This window comes from Sesamum indicum, linkage group LG12 (assembly GCF_000512975.1).
Source record: "Sesamum indicum cultivar Zhongzhi No. 13 linkage group LG12, S_indicum_v1.0, whole genome shotgun sequence".
Taxonomy (NCBI): domain Eukaryota; kingdom Viridiplantae; phylum Streptophyta; class Magnoliopsida; order Lamiales; family Pedaliaceae; genus Sesamum; species Sesamum indicum.
Genome location: NC_026156.1, coordinates 1,647,505 through 1,663,252, shown reverse-complemented (window position 1 = coordinate 1,663,252; position 15,748 = coordinate 1,647,505). Strand labels below are relative to the sequence as shown.

At 38.4% G+C, this 15,748-nt stretch overlaps 4 protein-coding genes across 5 annotated transcripts in view; all 4 read right to left on the bottom strand.

Annotated features, from left to right (window-relative positions):
* On the bottom strand, positions 2,645-5,856 carry LOC105175166 (disease resistance protein RPM1-like). Its single transcript, XM_020698285.1, has 2 exons — positions 3,912-5,856; positions 2,645-3,827 (listed from the first exon to the last, which is right to left on the bottom strand). Exons 1-2 carry the CDS (start codon positions 5,459-5,461, stop codon positions 2,771-2,773), a joined length of 2,607 nt encoding a protein of 868 aa, XP_020553944.1. The 5' UTR covers positions 5,462-5,856; the 3' UTR covers positions 2,645-2,770.
* Positions 7,583-8,313, bottom strand: LOC105175165 (heavy metal-associated isoprenylated plant protein 47-like). 2 transcript variants are annotated; one of them, XM_011097513.2, is made up of 3 exons: positions 8,180-8,313; positions 7,991-8,069; positions 7,583-7,915 (listed from the first exon to the last, which is right to left on the bottom strand). In XM_011097513.2, exons 1-3 carry the CDS (start codon positions 8,183-8,185, stop codon positions 7,659-7,661), a joined length of 342 nt encoding a protein of 113 aa, XP_011095815.1. In that variant the 5' UTR covers positions 8,186-8,313; the 3' UTR covers positions 7,583-7,658. The 2 variants fall into 2 exon arrangements, with proteins under 2 accessions (XP_011095815.1, XP_020554162.1); XM_020698503.1 differs by having other exon boundaries at positions 7,991-8,086; positions 8,180-8,234.
* Positions 9,317-10,089, bottom strand: LOC105175164 (uncharacterized protein At4g26485-like). Its single transcript, XM_011097511.1, has 2 exons — positions 9,749-10,089; positions 9,317-9,590 (listed from the first exon to the last, which is right to left on the bottom strand). The coding sequence occupies exons 1-2, from the start codon at positions 10,087-10,089 to the stop codon at positions 9,317-9,319; spliced, it is 615 nt and encodes a 204-aa protein (XP_011095813.1).
* The window catches only part of LOC105175009 (heavy metal-associated isoprenylated plant protein 41), a 7,368-nt gene continuing 2,612 nt past the window's right edge, over positions 10,993-15,748 (bottom strand). Inside the window, exons 2-3 of the mRNA XM_011097302.2 lie at positions 12,154-12,352; positions 10,993-11,909 (exon numbers count right to left, since the gene is read on the bottom strand). Of these exons, the coding sequence (XP_011095604.1) occupies positions 11,240-11,909; positions 12,154-12,352 (869 nt within the window). The 3' untranslated portion in view covers positions 10,993-11,239. The remainder of the gene's footprint in view (positions 11,910-12,153; positions 12,353-15,748) is intronic.

Here is a 15,748-nt window from a genome sequence, read left to right as displayed (position 1 = left end):
GATAGATTGCCTTCTTTTGATTCTTGACATAGCAAGCTTCACATTTCTAACAGACTCTTCCTCAATTAAAGCCAACATATCCTCCTGTATCGTTTGAAGGGGCAATGCATTGTTATGGTAGGGTGCTCTTCCTGTAGAGGGGACGTCACCTACATTGGTTTTCCAATCGCATTCCTTCATGGGTGCCATTTAATACACCAACGTTACAGTTGGACATTTTCGGCTGCATTCTTATTGTCAAGACCCAAAGTCTAATCAAATTTATGAACAACTTTCAGAGTCAATAATAAATTTGGTGTACGGTGCACTTGTTTATAGATATGATCAGTACATTGGGTTGTTTGTTAAACCATACCAAGTACATATGCTTGGTTCTTAAATTACATTAATGCAGAGCAGACAAAATTATACTTTAGATTCTATATATTAAAGGAATCGACATATTTAATTTCACGCTTTTTGAGATTGCACATTTAGTGCCAAAATTGCAATTTTTTTAACATCTGGTCCTAAATGACACTTTCCGTAAAAAACCTAAGGGCACATGCATAGCTTGTAGGACTCTTTGAAGGGAAGTGTAGCATTAAATGTGTAGTCTCAAAAAAGCATGGCTTAAATGTGTTGAACCCCTAACTTATATGATCAAAAATGTAATTTTGCCAAAAATTATACCATCGTTTTAGTTCACATTTTGTTTATATTTCTTTTATGTACTGATTTTTTCAAAAGGGTTCCTGAAGTTCTCCATCTCTGAATGCTACAGTGACATGTTTAAAGTATACTAATAATTGTAATTTTAAAAATATCATTAAACTAATAAAATCAATTATATCCAACGTAATAATCTTAAAAATAAAAATTTATATCCAAATTGCCATGCACGGTGGCGGGCAAGACGGCGAGCACGGCGTCAGTTCTGGTTCCGGTTCCGGTTTCGGTTTGGGCGGGAGATAATTCACACTTTTATTATATATGCAAGTTTAATCATCAGTATTTAATAAAAAGATTAGAGTGCGGGAAAGATAATTATTCGAGCAAGATGGAAATTAAGAATATGTAATTGCAGTAGTTATCCGTCTAGTTAATTACTAATTGTGCTTAATTTGTCAGTTGCTATATATTATTGGGGTTTAAATATATATATATATATATATATATTTTGGAGAGGGGGTTTAAATATATTTTTTATCTTAGTTACAATTTTAGCACTTTAACATTTTTATCTTTTATCTTTATAGGTTGCAAAATAGTTCTCTAATCTTTTGATATTTCGTAATTTTTATCTTTTCGGTACTAAATTTTGTAAGTAGGCAAAATAAATCATATGGGTCATCTAAATTGGGCCTTTTTTTTTTTTGGTTTATTTTGTCAATATAGACGGCTTTTTTTCTTAAAAAAAAAATGATGTGACATATAATTTATTCTTGCAGCTTTTACAAAGTTCGGCACTGAGAGGACCAAAAACACGAAATGTCAAAAAGTTTTAGGACTCTTTTTGCAATTTTTTAAAAGATAAAAGATAAAAATTTTACCTCGAGGGTTACATAATTCATTCCGACAACTTCTGCAAAATCAAGCATAGAAAGGACCAAAATAAAAAAAAAAAATCAAAAGTTACAAAAAGTATTTTGTAATCTTAAAAATATAAGAATAAAAATATCAAAATTCCAAACTTACAAATGAGTAACATATTGCATTTAGTTGGCTAATTAAGAAACTTTGCTTATTGTTCAAAGCATTGCCAATATTTTGCAAGAATATGAATTTTATATAGTATATCATCATGGTATCAAACTTATTTTATTACATCAAACATTTGGATACGTGATAATTTTTATTAAAAACTATCACAACAAGAACGCAGGTTTCGGAGATGAAAAATAGAGACCAAGTAAATAAGTTTCACTTCTCAACCTGAAAACCTACTTCTTTTGCGTGTCAAGAATATATCCAAAAATATTACTTGATGATTACTGACATGAGTTGACTTTTGGAAATACAAGACAATTAATCATTTTTATTAATGAAAAGTTGTGTAATCATGTCATAATATCAAAGTTGACTTATAATTAGGATTGATGTAATTAATATTTTACAGCAAGTTGTCTACTGTAATAAGGTAAAAACGTCAGCAGCCTCCTTTTATATTGTAAAATAGCAAATTTGCCATGCGGCAGCTGTTTTAGCATGGTTTATATAGTTAGGATTTTATAGGAGTTGAGCTTAGATACGTGTTGTGAATTAATAGATGGAATCTGGAGATTAATTAAGTGCATCATGCATGCATGTCCCTCCCAGGCCAGTAATTACAACATGTCTCTTTGGATACCGCAACCTCAAACTCCTCGTAAATCCCAAGACCTTTTTGATACACTACTCCAAGAAAGTTTCAGATTCTCTTACCAAGATTCATTATGTTCTTCATCATTTTTATTCATCTGGGACCGCATCGATTGAGATAGCATATCTGGAGTGAGAGTATGCATATCAGTTGCCAGGCAAATGCATATTCATAGCTTAAATCTTATAACATTATCTCACAAACAATATATTACCAACACTATTACAGAGCTAACTAAGAAAGGGAGACAAGCTGCAAGTATTACGGAATTCATCTCTCAGGAACAAACTTGCGATAATGTCGGAAAACAAACTGAACATAATTTTTCATATTTTCTTGGTTTTGAAACACAAAGTGTTATTGAAACTAACTGTAAGGCAGCTTCAACTTGAGAAAGAATCAGAAAGATTCTCAAATGAGCAATATTGATCATTGAATGTGAACGACAGGAATGCGTCTAACCATCTCCTTATCTTTACCATTCTTTCTGATTCGAGCTACCAACTCCTTGCCCATGTCATACACAGTCAGCTTTTCAACCTTGGCAAGATTGTGTATTCCCTGTGGTAACATCCTCAGTTCAGGGCACTTACCAAGTGACATCTCTTTCAGGTCGGGCATTGCTCCACCCTGTATCACAATTGTGCGGAGTTCGGAGAATTCTTCAATCAGTAAATTCTTTAGCTTCTTGAAACTGTTAGCTTCAAATATCAACTCTTCCCCAATATAACAGTCCACCAGCTGAAGCTCCACTAGGTTCGGCAGGAACGCGAGAGCCTGCAGTGGGCTTTTCTCCATTTTAGACCACTTCAGACCAATCCTGAGCAAGTTATCAAGTGAGGAGATCCACCAGGGAAGTTCTCTCAGGAGCCCTTTTAAGTATAGACGCTGAAGAGTGTGAGGAGGATTTGTCATTTCTGTCACTTCAAGATACTCGACCTTGCTGGCAGAGCATAAATTCAGATTTCTAAGATTTTTCATCTGTTCAACAGATGCAGACAGAGCTTCACCATGCTCACTCAGTAGCCCTGTAAGTCCTAGCTTCCTGAGTTGGCTCAATTCTTTCAAATGTTTGAGGATTCTGCCCTTTGCGTCTACGATCACAAGGGACAAATCCTGTAGATTAGTTAAGTGCTTGATTCCGCCAGGTATCTTAACACCTCTCTCTGAATCAAAACCTACGTAATTGCTCACATTCTTTTTGTAGGCAAAGAGGTGACGGAGGTTGTGCAGATAGGATATTTCTTTCGGAAGCTCTGTGATATCAGTTTGTCTTAAGTCCAAGGTTTCAAGGTAAGAAAGTTTCTTAATAGAACTGGGAATCTTCGCTATTTTGGTGTCCCTCAAACTAAGATACCTCAGAAGGGTGAGACTGGTGATGTCCTCGGAAAATTCTGTGAGAGAAGCGCCTTGCAAGTCTAAGACTCTTTGGAACTTGGACTTCCGTAAAATCCCCTCAAAATCAGGAATAGATTTTTCAAGCAATCTGGAGAAGATTAAAAAGAAAATGCATGTTAGAAACTGGAGGAAAGATAAACTGTTCTCTATATCAAGGGAGAGGCTTACGCACCCCAATAAAAACACCGAACGGACACGCTTGAGGTCACTTTTCTTGGGCAAATGGGTGCAATCGTTGTGGATTGACAGACGCCGGATCTTCTGGCTTTGACTTGTATTTGCTCTCGGAAAGATTGATGCAAAATTTTCATCCTTGGACTTTTGGATGATAAACTGGAAGACAAGGTTAAGGACTCGACAACTTCTAGGTCGACCATCAAAATCCCTGTTGGAAACATGAATCAAATTCGTGTGGATAAGTGCATTCAGATAATCCTCAGCAACCTCCTCTTCAGTTTTCTCGGCTGTTTCTGTCGCAAACCGTTCAGCTACCCAGAGACGTATCAACCTTCCACGATTGATAGAGTAACCTTCAGGGAAAATGCTGAAGTACAAGAGACAACTCTTCAGATTGCTGGAGAGATCCATGTATCCTGGCAGCAGAGGATTGGCGATGACAGACAGCTCGGAACCACGCCTGATTTCACATTTTTTGTCACTTTTAACGGAAGAGTCTTTCAACTCAGAAGGGCATTCTCCATTGCTGTTCGGGAAGGCCTTTCTGCGTAAGAGTTTCCAGCCTTCCGACCATTCAAATCCATTTAACCTGCATATATGATTGCTTGATGATGCACATACGGAGGCCACAGTTGAGGACGTGGTTGTGACAACTATTCTGCAGCCAAGAAACGCGTTTGGGAATGCAATTTTGATGTCATCCCAGTGTTCCTTACTACAAATATCATCAAGAATGATAACGAACTTCTTTCCAGCCAGGTAATTTTGCAGATTTGCCAGTGTGCTTGAACTGTCATCAGCTGGATATGGTTCCTTCCTGGAATAACACAACTGTTTCAGCATGTTGATAAAGAGTTCCGCAACATTAAAGTACTGAGACACATGAACACAAGCATGACAATCAAATTGTCCCCGAATTCCAGGTTTCCATAAAACATTTTTCACAAATGTCCTCTTCCCGGAACCACGAGGACCAACCACTGCTAGTGTGACCAGCCCCTTTTCTCCATCTACCAACTGACAAATAAATGTTCTTTTTGGCTCTTCATAGCCAGCCATTTCATCATCAAGGAGAAGAGGACTCGCCTGGTGCTGAATCCCTGTTCTGGAATTTGATAATGGTGTTGAACTGCAATAATTATCAGGAAAAGCTTCACGCTGTAATTTGATATTTGTTATATTTCTATTGATGTTTGCTATCTTGTTGGAGATCCTACGAAGCGGAAATCCATGATAGACATTGTGGGCAAACTTGTGAACCGTCCGAGTGATTGTGTGGTTGTGAAATGTATAAGGTGGTGAGTGAAGGAAAAACTCCTCAAGAACATTTTCTATATCATAAGCAATATCTCGAACTTTCTCCATCTGAACTTCCAGGGTCCTGCTCCCTTCGCGGCCATCATTGTCTTCTATGAAGGCCTTCATTGATGTCAGCCAACTTTCCAAGCCCTGGATTTCATTCTGCACATCTGGTTGGAGATTGAATTTACTGAGCAAACGTATAACGATCTCAGCTGAACCCAGTGCAACAGCAAGTTCAGCCATAATTTCACTTGTTTTTTTGAATGGATCGATGGTGCTCAACAACTAGTGCAATGGATGTAATTATATATACTCAGCAAGTTGTTGCCCCTTGTGAATCTTCAAACTATTAACTATTTTTTCCTCGAAACTGAAGGAGAGAAAGGCATGGACCTTTCCAGAACCGTCTTTCCCTCATTGTTTGAATCCAAAACCAAAACCCATTGTCGACTTTTCATCTATCCCTCATTGCCGGGCAAAAGCCTTGGTAGCAGGATGAAAGCGAGATTCTTAATTAGATGATGTAGAAGCTGAGGGAACAAGATTTCTCAGGAAGTTGCGTTTGACAATGCCAGATCAAGACAAGGATTGACTTTGGAGACTCGTTCCGGACAATTATGCACTTTCAAGAACCCGTCTCAGAACTCTTTTTTTATCTCCCAATTAGCAATTACAAATATGAAAAATGGTCAATCAGCAGCCCCCCGCGCTTATATATTCAACACGATTGGATGGATCATCCCCCAACTCCAAGAAGGGTTTAAGCCATGTGAAACTGTTCCAAGTGAAAATATCATCTGTAATGGTAAAACCATAACCGTAAATACATGCGTGAAACCCCAGTTCGATGCTGAACTATGGAGATTCTAGTCCCGTTTAGAGTGCACACATCCAAAGTTCCGGAAAAATGGAGGAAAACACGAAGTGTAGGCCCCCTTCCTAATAATGGTGGTGGAAATTCCAGCGCGGCAGAAAAGTCTTAACTTAGGCCATTAACGACTAATTCATGGAGTACTACATTAAAGTTTGTACGATATTTTAGTTGAAAATATACATTTAAGTCTCCTTGTAGGCCTGCAAACAGCGTCAAACCCCCAACTGGTAAAGAATGATGAAAGCATGCAGACTGAGTCAATCCATGCAACATGCATCATCAATGAGATTTACTCAATTACAGTTTTTATATCAAATTGATACTTCTGTCTTGTGGCTTTAATATTCGTGGAACCCCAGAAACAGAAAAGGAAAAAGAGCAACATAAACAATTGAAGTTAAAAAAAAAAATTAAGAATGGGGCTTGGACTTGAGACAAAATTATAATTTTAGTCTTGTACATTAAAGAGGTGGCAACCGTCATCCGGTAATTACCGTATTGGCAACATTGAAAACACTTTGATTTATTTTATCGACTGTGACATTTGTGTTAATGTGTAATTTAAAGTAGTTTATAATTTGGATGGCATATGATTACGCATGATAATAACTTAAATCGATGCTATTTAATTAAGCTTTCGTAACTAGCTAGCCCTCACGGAATTCGGTCACCCATTAATGTTTATCAATATTGTCAAATTCAGTCGTTGTTTGTACGCTTGAAGAAATTGGATCGATAATGTGTCTAATGAATCAAAATATTAGTTCCTTGTTATTGAATATTGATGCCCTTATCTTAACATATATATAATCATGGTATGGGCAATGATACTATAAATGTGTCATGCTGAATGCTTCAAATTCTAATCCTCACGATCTCAACATGTTTTTAACAATTAGACGAGATTCTGTTTAAGAGATTAATATAGATTATTAATTAATGATTAGTGATGATGTATCCTGGTTTTGTTATTCAATCATAATTTTGAATATAACAATCATATATAAAAATAGGATTTTAGTATGAAGAGAAAAATGCTCTTGTATTCAAGTCAAGTGATGGTGCACTTGTTTAAACCAACACACATTTTTTATCATTAATAGTACTGGGCACTAACCTAATTCGCAAATACAATACCGCAATTTTTGAGTAATTGTAAGGTTTAAAGGCAATTTTTGTCCCCTAACTTTAGGTCATTCTCATTTTAGTTCCTTAAGTTACTAGGGTTCCATTTTGGTCGCATAAAACTGAAAAAATCTCAATGTCTGGCATGTGACTCAACTTTCTGATCAAATTTGTAGCAAAATTGAGATTTTTTCAGTTTTACGAGACCGAAACCCTAGTAACTTAAGGGACTAAAACGAAAATAACATGAAACTAGGGGACGAAAACTGCCTTTAATTATAATTGTAATATTAATACAACATTGTACCAAAAACTATCATTAATAGAACTGCTTGAAAGCAAGTATCCTTAATTTAATTAATTCCTTCAAATCGTTGTATTTTCTTTACATTTTCAATACATATATCCAACTCATTTATTAGCAACATCCTAACGTACGAATCACATGACAACGCAATTAGGAGGACCCGTATCACAAACCGGGAACTCGTGCTGAATCGCCAACCACGGTGGCTGGTAGTCGCAGGGTGGCAGGCACGGCGTCGGTTCCGGTTTGGGTGGCTTCACTTCTTGGACGCTTACAATGTCAGCAAAACAGAATTTCTTCCGGAGAGATTTGGCCAAACACACAGAATCAACCCCTTCGCCGACCACCTGAAGCTGATCATTATCTTTCCCCACACTCACAGAGCTCACTCCTGCATGTATAAATATACGCTGAATTTGTTCATCATATCATATATGAATTGTATGTGAAAAATGAAGGTAGGTACCTTCCATGGCAACAGCAATCTTCATGGCCTTAGACTTGGCCTTGTCGCTCCCCATCGCCACCTTTATCACTATCTTTTGCTACCAAAACACAAAAACTACTCATCATCATTACCTTAATTACGTGCTTCGCTAATTGCATCTTAATTAATCATGATGAGCCCTGCACATAATCAATTAACTAAGCTCACCTTCATTTCCGGCTACATGCAAGCCCTCCCAGAAACTTCATTAATTTGGGAGATTAAGATTAAAGCAGGTTTATATATTGGAAGGAATTAGTGGGAGTTTGATGCAATGATTAATTAATACCCGGAACCAGACTGTTTTTACGTAGGATGCGTGTAGAGAAGCAACTAACTGCTACACCAGAGAGATACTATGTATGATTTATAGGACTTAAGTCACAGTCTCACAGAACGAGTCTCAGTCTTCCCACTTTTATTGTATATATGCAACTTCAATCATTAGTAATTAATAACAAGATTAGGATTGGCGGGAGTTGATTATTACTGGAAGATGGAAATTAAAATAATATGTAATGCAGTACTTAACTGGCTACTAATTATTAATTAATTACTAGTTGTATTTAATTTGTCAAGTTGCTATATATTATTGGAGATTATGTGGAGTAATTAACAAAGTGACTAAAATGCAAGAACTTGTAGCTGGCTAATTAAGAAATTGCTTTGCTTATTGTTCATTGAACAACAAACCAATGCCAATATTTTCAAGAACGAATTTTATAGTATGTCAAAATCATTATTAATAAATACAAATTTTTATTTAAAACTATCACTACAAGGTAATCGATTTCAAAGACTTTGACCTTTTAGCCGTCTCTAAAACCCAGTTTTCTTGGTGTGTTAAGAAAACCTAGAATGTATGTCTTACAAAAATGTATTACTTACTAATTACCAACTCAACTTGATGATTAATTACATACATTGACTTTCACGAACAGATGATAGTTAATAATTTCTAATAATGAAATTAAAATTGTGTAATAATTTCATGAAATCAAAGTTTGCGTAAGGCATATAATTATATAGGATTGAGGCACGTACTGGTGATGAGCAGTGGTCAGAATGAGGATTAATTGACTACTTTTATTTTATAACAAGTTGTGCATTGTAATAATAATAATAGCATACGACAGCAATCAGAATCAGCGATCTAATTACAATTGATTCAAGTCTTATCAAATCTTAGTCGGACTAAATTTTGGAGAGTTTAGCTTTGCCAGAGGAAGTTGAGAAGAACCTCATAATAATATATGCGTTTCATAAATTCATCGAGAGAGAGAGAGATAGAGAGAGAGAGAGAGATTAGTTCTTGGAAAACTTGAACGTGCTGCATCGGCCAACAGGAAATGTATCGTCGCTTCGAGATCCATCTCCTCTCTTATTTTCGTATTCAGGGTAATCCCATATGAAGAAATCCACCTCCTCACTCAAATAGAATCCCACCTCCGCCGCTAGTTCTTCAATTTTCCACTCTGAGAATGGGTGGCTAGTTTTGTGGGTGATGTGAACCTCCCCTTCCTCTCTCACCATCTCATACGCATTCTTCAGAAAACCACGAACCACATCCTGGTGAAGCCTGCATTCAACAAATTAATATGCATGGTGTTACATCTTTCCTACTTTGAATTTTGTTAAAAATATATGCTCACATGATCATGACTTTATATTTTACAAGATTGCGAAATCAGCTGTCTGTAATATTTAATTTTGATGGATCATAGGATCGACTCTTACGATATTTGATAGGCATTGTGTTCGGGCCCATAGAAACCGGCGTGAGGAAAATTAAATACAATTCTATCAAATTTCCTGTGACTAAGGAGAGGATGTTCACACATGTAACAAGCGTCTACTTTATGGATTATGGTGCATCCCTTCTCTTCCAGAAGATCAAGGTTACTCACTGAACTTGGATGATTTATCCTCAACATCTCGGGAGAATCCAGAGAGGTGGCCACCATGTTCGATGCATTGCCAAATGCAGTTGCTAAGCTTGCAGCGAAGGAGAAATTTCCCTCGCCCACTAGCAGTATCTCATGACAACTGCTGTAGTGCTGAATCCACTTCTCTTCCATTACTTGTGATTAATGTTTCAGCTCAGCCTAAGCAGTACGAACTTGATTGTCATTCATGCCCTGCTGCTATTTTTGCTTTGATTTTCTTAGCTAAATATTCAGGATTTTATAGAAGTTGAGATCAGATACTGTGAAACTTCCTTCTTAAATGGATAGAATCAGCATAGTAGTATTCATTAATAAGTGCATGCATTTCCCAGGCCAGTAACACCATGTCTCTTAGGATACCACAACCTAATTAGTACTCGTAATCCCCAAGAGCTTTGGATACGGTCCAAGATTCATGATTACAGGATGCAATTAAGTTCTTCATATTCCCTTCATCAGGGACTGCATGACTGAGATAGCACATGGGGAGATGCAGATGCAATTGCGTATCAGTTGCCATGCAAATGCATATTCAAGACAAACGAGTGGGTTAATAATGGCTTAATCTTGTAACGTTATTTCATAGAGCAACATATGACCAACAGCATTACAGGGACATTAAGAAGTATATTACATCTCCTTGCTGTAGTGGTTCTAGTATTGTAGACAGCTAATTAAGCAAGCGAGACAAGCTGCAAGTATTACAGAATTGATCTGTCAGGAACAAAGTTGTGATAGTGTCGGAAAACAAAAATGAATATATTTTTTCATATAAGGCAGCTTTAAGTTTCGTTGTGAGGAAGAATCAGAAAATGACCAAGACTGCTTCATAGAGAGTTAGCTCTTCAACCTTGGCAAGATTGTGTATTCCCAGTAGAAACATCTTCGTTCAGGGCACTTGTGAAGTGATACATCTTATTTTCAGCTCTTCATGTAGAGTTTTTATGTCAAATACTTTTCTGTCTTGTGGCTTTAAAAAAGGAAAAAGTGCAAAATAAAAAATTAAAAAGATAAAAATAAAAATGGGATTCGGACTTTCTGAGAATTAAAAGTGCGTGAAATTATCCCAAAAATTCAGGCAAATGTTTGAACAATGATTCTTCATTACAAACGTCGACACGCTTTAGATTATTTAATTTTGATTCTTGATATAGCAAGCTCCACATTTCTAACAGTTCAACAAAATGGTGGATGCTGGGAAACCATACAGCATTGTATAGGACCCAGCACATGGATAAAAAGGCATATTTACCAGGCCAGGGCCCTTAACAGAACTACTTGCTCAATGTTGCTGATCAAGAGTCAATAGCATCTGTCTCAGTCGTTGGGATCTCAAAACGCACAAATGGTGAAGTTCTTCCAGAATTCCAATATAACCACTCGGGGGTCTCCCGGGCTCTGCAGCCATGTACATCTCAAAGCCAAGCCTCAAAGCTTCCCGAACAGAATGATACACATCATAACTAGTGCTTCCAAATGTTTGCTCCACGTGATCAAGATAAGCACCAAATATCCTATGGCACTCTTTTTTATGGTCAATGTTTAATCTTAGTCCATTAGACAAGTGGACATCATTATACCTGGAAGGCCTGACTAATGGAACGGGCTGCTGTTGCATCTTAACAGGAACCTGGAACTCAGGAGGCATTGTTTGGATCAAATCGAACCCCTGAACACCGGGCCAGAGTTTGAACTTAAAGGTTCTGCATTCACCTAGTGGAAATGGCTCATCAGATCTGAAGCCCGATCCTCTTTTATTATTGTAACCTGGGTAGTCTTCAATCCTGAAATCATCCTGTCCGACATAAAGTAAAAAATATTCTGATGCAAGATCCTCGAGGTTCCAACTGCCAAATGGAGCCGTAACTTTGTGATTAACATGAATTTCACCATCAGGCAGCAGCATGCTGCTTGCATTCATTAAGAATCCACGGACGAGATTCCTATGCATCCTGTACACGGCAGAGGAAAGACAAAATTGATGCAAACATTAAAATCAAAAGATTTATGGACCCGGAATTTAATAAAACATACACGTCTAATCAATGAAATGAACATAGCCTTACTCGGAACATAAAATACAGCAAAGAACAAAAAAAAAAAAGCAAGAAGAATACCTCGTAAACAAAGTTATGCATGCACTAAACAAATGTAGTAACTATCTGATCATCCATTTTTACTAGAATAGAGGCTTACGTAATAAGATCTGGATTATCTTCCCTCCCGTAAAAACCAGCATGTGGAAAGTTAAAAATAATCCTATGAAATTTCTTCCACTGGAAAACAGGAAGAATCCTCATTTTGGTTGCATCCACTCCATGTAACAGGGAAGCCCCAAGCACTTTCAAATAGGCCAAATTTGCTTTCGCATTCTTGTATTTCTTGATCAAATCATCTGGTTTGGTAAAGGTAGTCCCCTCATTACATAGGATGAAAACAGAGAACAGATCGCATAGAATAGGATAAACATGAAAAGTTAGCAACCATATATGCACTGTGACTAACCTTGATAAGAAAGAAAGAATTACTCAAATGGGTATCTACGTTTCCGGAGTGGCCCTTATCCAATAATATCCACCGATACTTATTATTCTCTTAGTATATATTTATAGCAATAGTATTTGATAATATTGGATGATATTGCTGATATTATCAATCATATCAAGATATTATCAGTGATATTGCCAATGAACTCGTATTGTCACATATGTTGTGTCCAATAATATAATGCATACTTCTTTTCTAAAAAGTCTTCGCAATATGCTATACTTATTGTATTATTACATAATAATGAATATTCTCTTACTATTGATAATAGTTTGCTAAATTTTATACTAAAACTTTTGAGTATAATTTATGTTAGTTGTATTTGATTTTGTAATTTTACTATCTTTTTAGCATCCTATAATGCATTGTTTCATATCACAAGATAATATCCGATACACCAGGCCCAATATAACAATGTCACGGATATTATCTATAGCCGATATGGCTACTTAGAACCATGCATTATTGTGTTGGAGAAACTCATAGATACTAAGACCAGAAGATCGGAAATTCAATAGAATCTCCTACCGCAGGAATAGATATACATGTAAATCTTCAATCCTTAAACTGTCCGCATCACATTTGCAGAAAAAGGGGGAAATCTTTATTTTTGTTGTTAAGTTGTGAAGATTGATTTGAAGAAGAAAAGGATAACCTGATTCAACTTAGAATTCCCAAGTTGAGTTGGAGAAGGATAACCCGATTCAAAGTTGAGTTGGAGAAGGATAACCTCATTCAACTTAGAAATCCCAAGTTGAGTTGGAAAAAGGATAAGTCATGGCTATATATACTACTCTTATTAGCATTGTTTTAATAGAGCAAAGTAGAATAGAGTAGAGAGAAAAGAAAGAGTTGAGACGAGGGTGAGTGTTGTCTTTCACGTGTGGTGAAGACTTGCATACAAGTGTGTGTGTGTTGTACTCCTCAATTTTTCTCCTCTTTGAGTGTTTTCTCCTGGCTTGGTATCGCCCCCAGACGTAGGATTTATATCCAAACTGGGTTAACAAATTCGTGTGTCTTTTACTGCCTTCATATTCCACCTGTTATCCATCTTAACCCGATCCATTTCCTAACAACTGGTATCAGAGCCTGGTTCAAGGAGTTAAGATGGAGGGAAAGTTTCCAGTCGAACGGTTCAATGGTTCCGACTTTGGGTTTTGGCGTATGCAGATGGAGGCCTACCTGTACGGGAAGGACCTGTACGAACCACTTGCAGAGAAGTCCGAGAAGACGAGTGATGAAGAATGGAAGGTGCTCGATCGAAAGGCGATGAGCGCAATAATCCTGTCGCTCTCTCGGAATGTCGCCTATCATGTGAAGGGAGCAAAGAGCACGAAGGAAGTTCTACAGACTCTTGCCGATATGTACGAGAAACCCTCAAGGCGATGAGTAATCCTGTCGCTCTCTCGGAATGTCGCCTATCATGTGAAGGGAGCAAAGAGCACGAAGGAAGTTCTACACTACAGAGCCGATATGTACGAGAAACCCTCAGCAATGAACAAGGTTATGCTGATGAAAAAACTATTCAGGTTGCAGATGGAGGAGAGGAAGTCGGTGGCCGATCACCTCAATGACTTCAACCAACTCACGACACAGCTGGCGTCTGTGGATATCGTGTTTGACGATGAGGTAAAAGCGTTAATTTTGCTTTCATCTTTACCTGACAGTTGGGATGTGGTTGTTACTCCAGTGAGCACTTCGTCTGGGAAGGAGAAGATGAAGTTCGACAACATCAGAGACATGATGTTGAACGAGGAAACCCGTAGAAAGCAAACGGGTGGATCATCTGGCTCTGCACTACATACAGAGTCCAGAGGGAGACCTGACACACGGGGTAAATACCGTGGAAGGTCAAGGTCAAGGTCCAGGGGGAAGAACAAGGGCAAGAAGGAGATGGTGTGCTGGAACTGCGAGAAGCCCGGACACATGAAAAGCGAATGTCGGGCGCCAAAGAAGGAAAAGGAGGGCCGAACAGCGAATGCCGCGACGGAGGAGATCACGGATGCACTCTTGTTGAGTGTGAGCAGTTCTTCCGATGATTGGGTTGTGGATTCAGGGGCCTCATTCCACTCATGCAGCAACAAAGACATCATGGAGCCATACACCTCAGGTGATTTTGGCTTAGTTTATCTTGCAGATAACAAACCCCTCAAGATTGTAGGAAAGGGAGATGTGCGGATCAAATCAACGAATGGGTCATGCTGGACCCTACATGATGTGAGACACATACCAGGACTGAAAAGGAACTTGATCTCAGTCGGACAGCTGGATAGTGATGGATTCCACACGACGTTTGGAGACGCGAAGTGGAAGATCAGTCGGGGAGCAATGACTTTGGCTCGAGGACTAAAGTCGGGAACGCTCTACATGGCGGGAGGATCCAGTTCAAACATCCCCTTTGCAGGAACTGTATCGCAGGCTAACCTGTGGCACAATCGCTTGGGCCACATGAGCGAGAAAGGAATGAACGTGCTGAAGTCGAAAGGACGGTTGCCCGAGTTAAAATCGGTGGAGGTGGGTCATTGTGAACACTGCGTGTTCGGAAAGCAGAAGCGGGTGAGCTTCTTGACCACAGGAAGAACTCCGAGGAAAGAAAAGTTGGAGCTTGTTCACACCGATTTGTGGGGGCCAGCACCAGTGTCATCTCTTGGTGGATCAACGTACTACATGACATTCGTCGATGACTCCACTAGAAAGGTATGGGTGTATTTCTTAAAAAGAAAATCTGATGCCTTTGATACATTCAGGAGATGGAGGGCACTAGTGGAAAATGAGACAGGTCTACAAGTGAAATGTCTCAGATCGGATAACGGTGGCGAGTACAACAGTGAAGGTATCAAGAATTACTGCGCCGACCATGGAATCCGAATGCAGAAAACAATCCCGGGGACACCTCAGCAAAATGGCGTTGCTGAGAGGATGAACAGAACACTGAATGAGCGTGCGAGATGCATGCGATTGAAGAGCGGACTACCAAAGATGTTTTGGGCAGATGCAGTCAACACGGCTGCTTTCTTGATCAATCGAGGGCCTTCTGTCCCGTTGAACAACAGGATACCAGAAGAGGTATGGAGTGGTAAGAAAGTGGATCTTTCTTTCTTACGTACGTTTGGTTGTTCAGCCTATATTTTGAACGATGATCGGACTAAGCTGGATGCTAAGTCGATTAAATGTACATTCATTGGGTATGGGACTGACGAATTTGGGTATAGATTCTGGGATGATCAAAACCGGAAAATAATTC

What these genes read in the sequence shown, in the direction of transcription:
- LOC105175166 (XM_020698285.1), bottom strand. Translation starts at nt 5,461, where the DNA reads ATGGCTGAACTTGCTGTTGCACTGGGTTCAGCTGAGATCGTTATACGT. An exon ending in CGTTCGGTGTTTTTATTGGG is followed by an intron (nt 3,828 to 3,911) that starts GTGCGTAAGCCT and finishes AATCTTCTCCAG; the next exon opens with ATTGCTTGAAAAATCTATTC.
- LOC105175165 (XM_011097513.2), bottom strand. An exon ending in GATTGCTGTTGCCATGGAAG is followed by an intron (nt 7,916 to 7,990) that starts GTACCTACCTTC and finishes TTATACATGCAG; the next exon opens with GAGTGAGCTCTGTGAGTGTG.
- LOC105175164 (XM_011097511.1), bottom strand. Translation starts at nt 10,089, where the DNA reads ATGGAAGAGAAGTGGATTCAGCACTACAGCAGTTGTCATGAGATACTG. An exon ending in CACAATGCCTATCAAATATC is followed by an intron (nt 9,591 to 9,748) that starts GTAAGAGTCGAT and finishes TGTTGAATGCAG; the next exon opens with GCTTCACCAGGATGTGGTTC.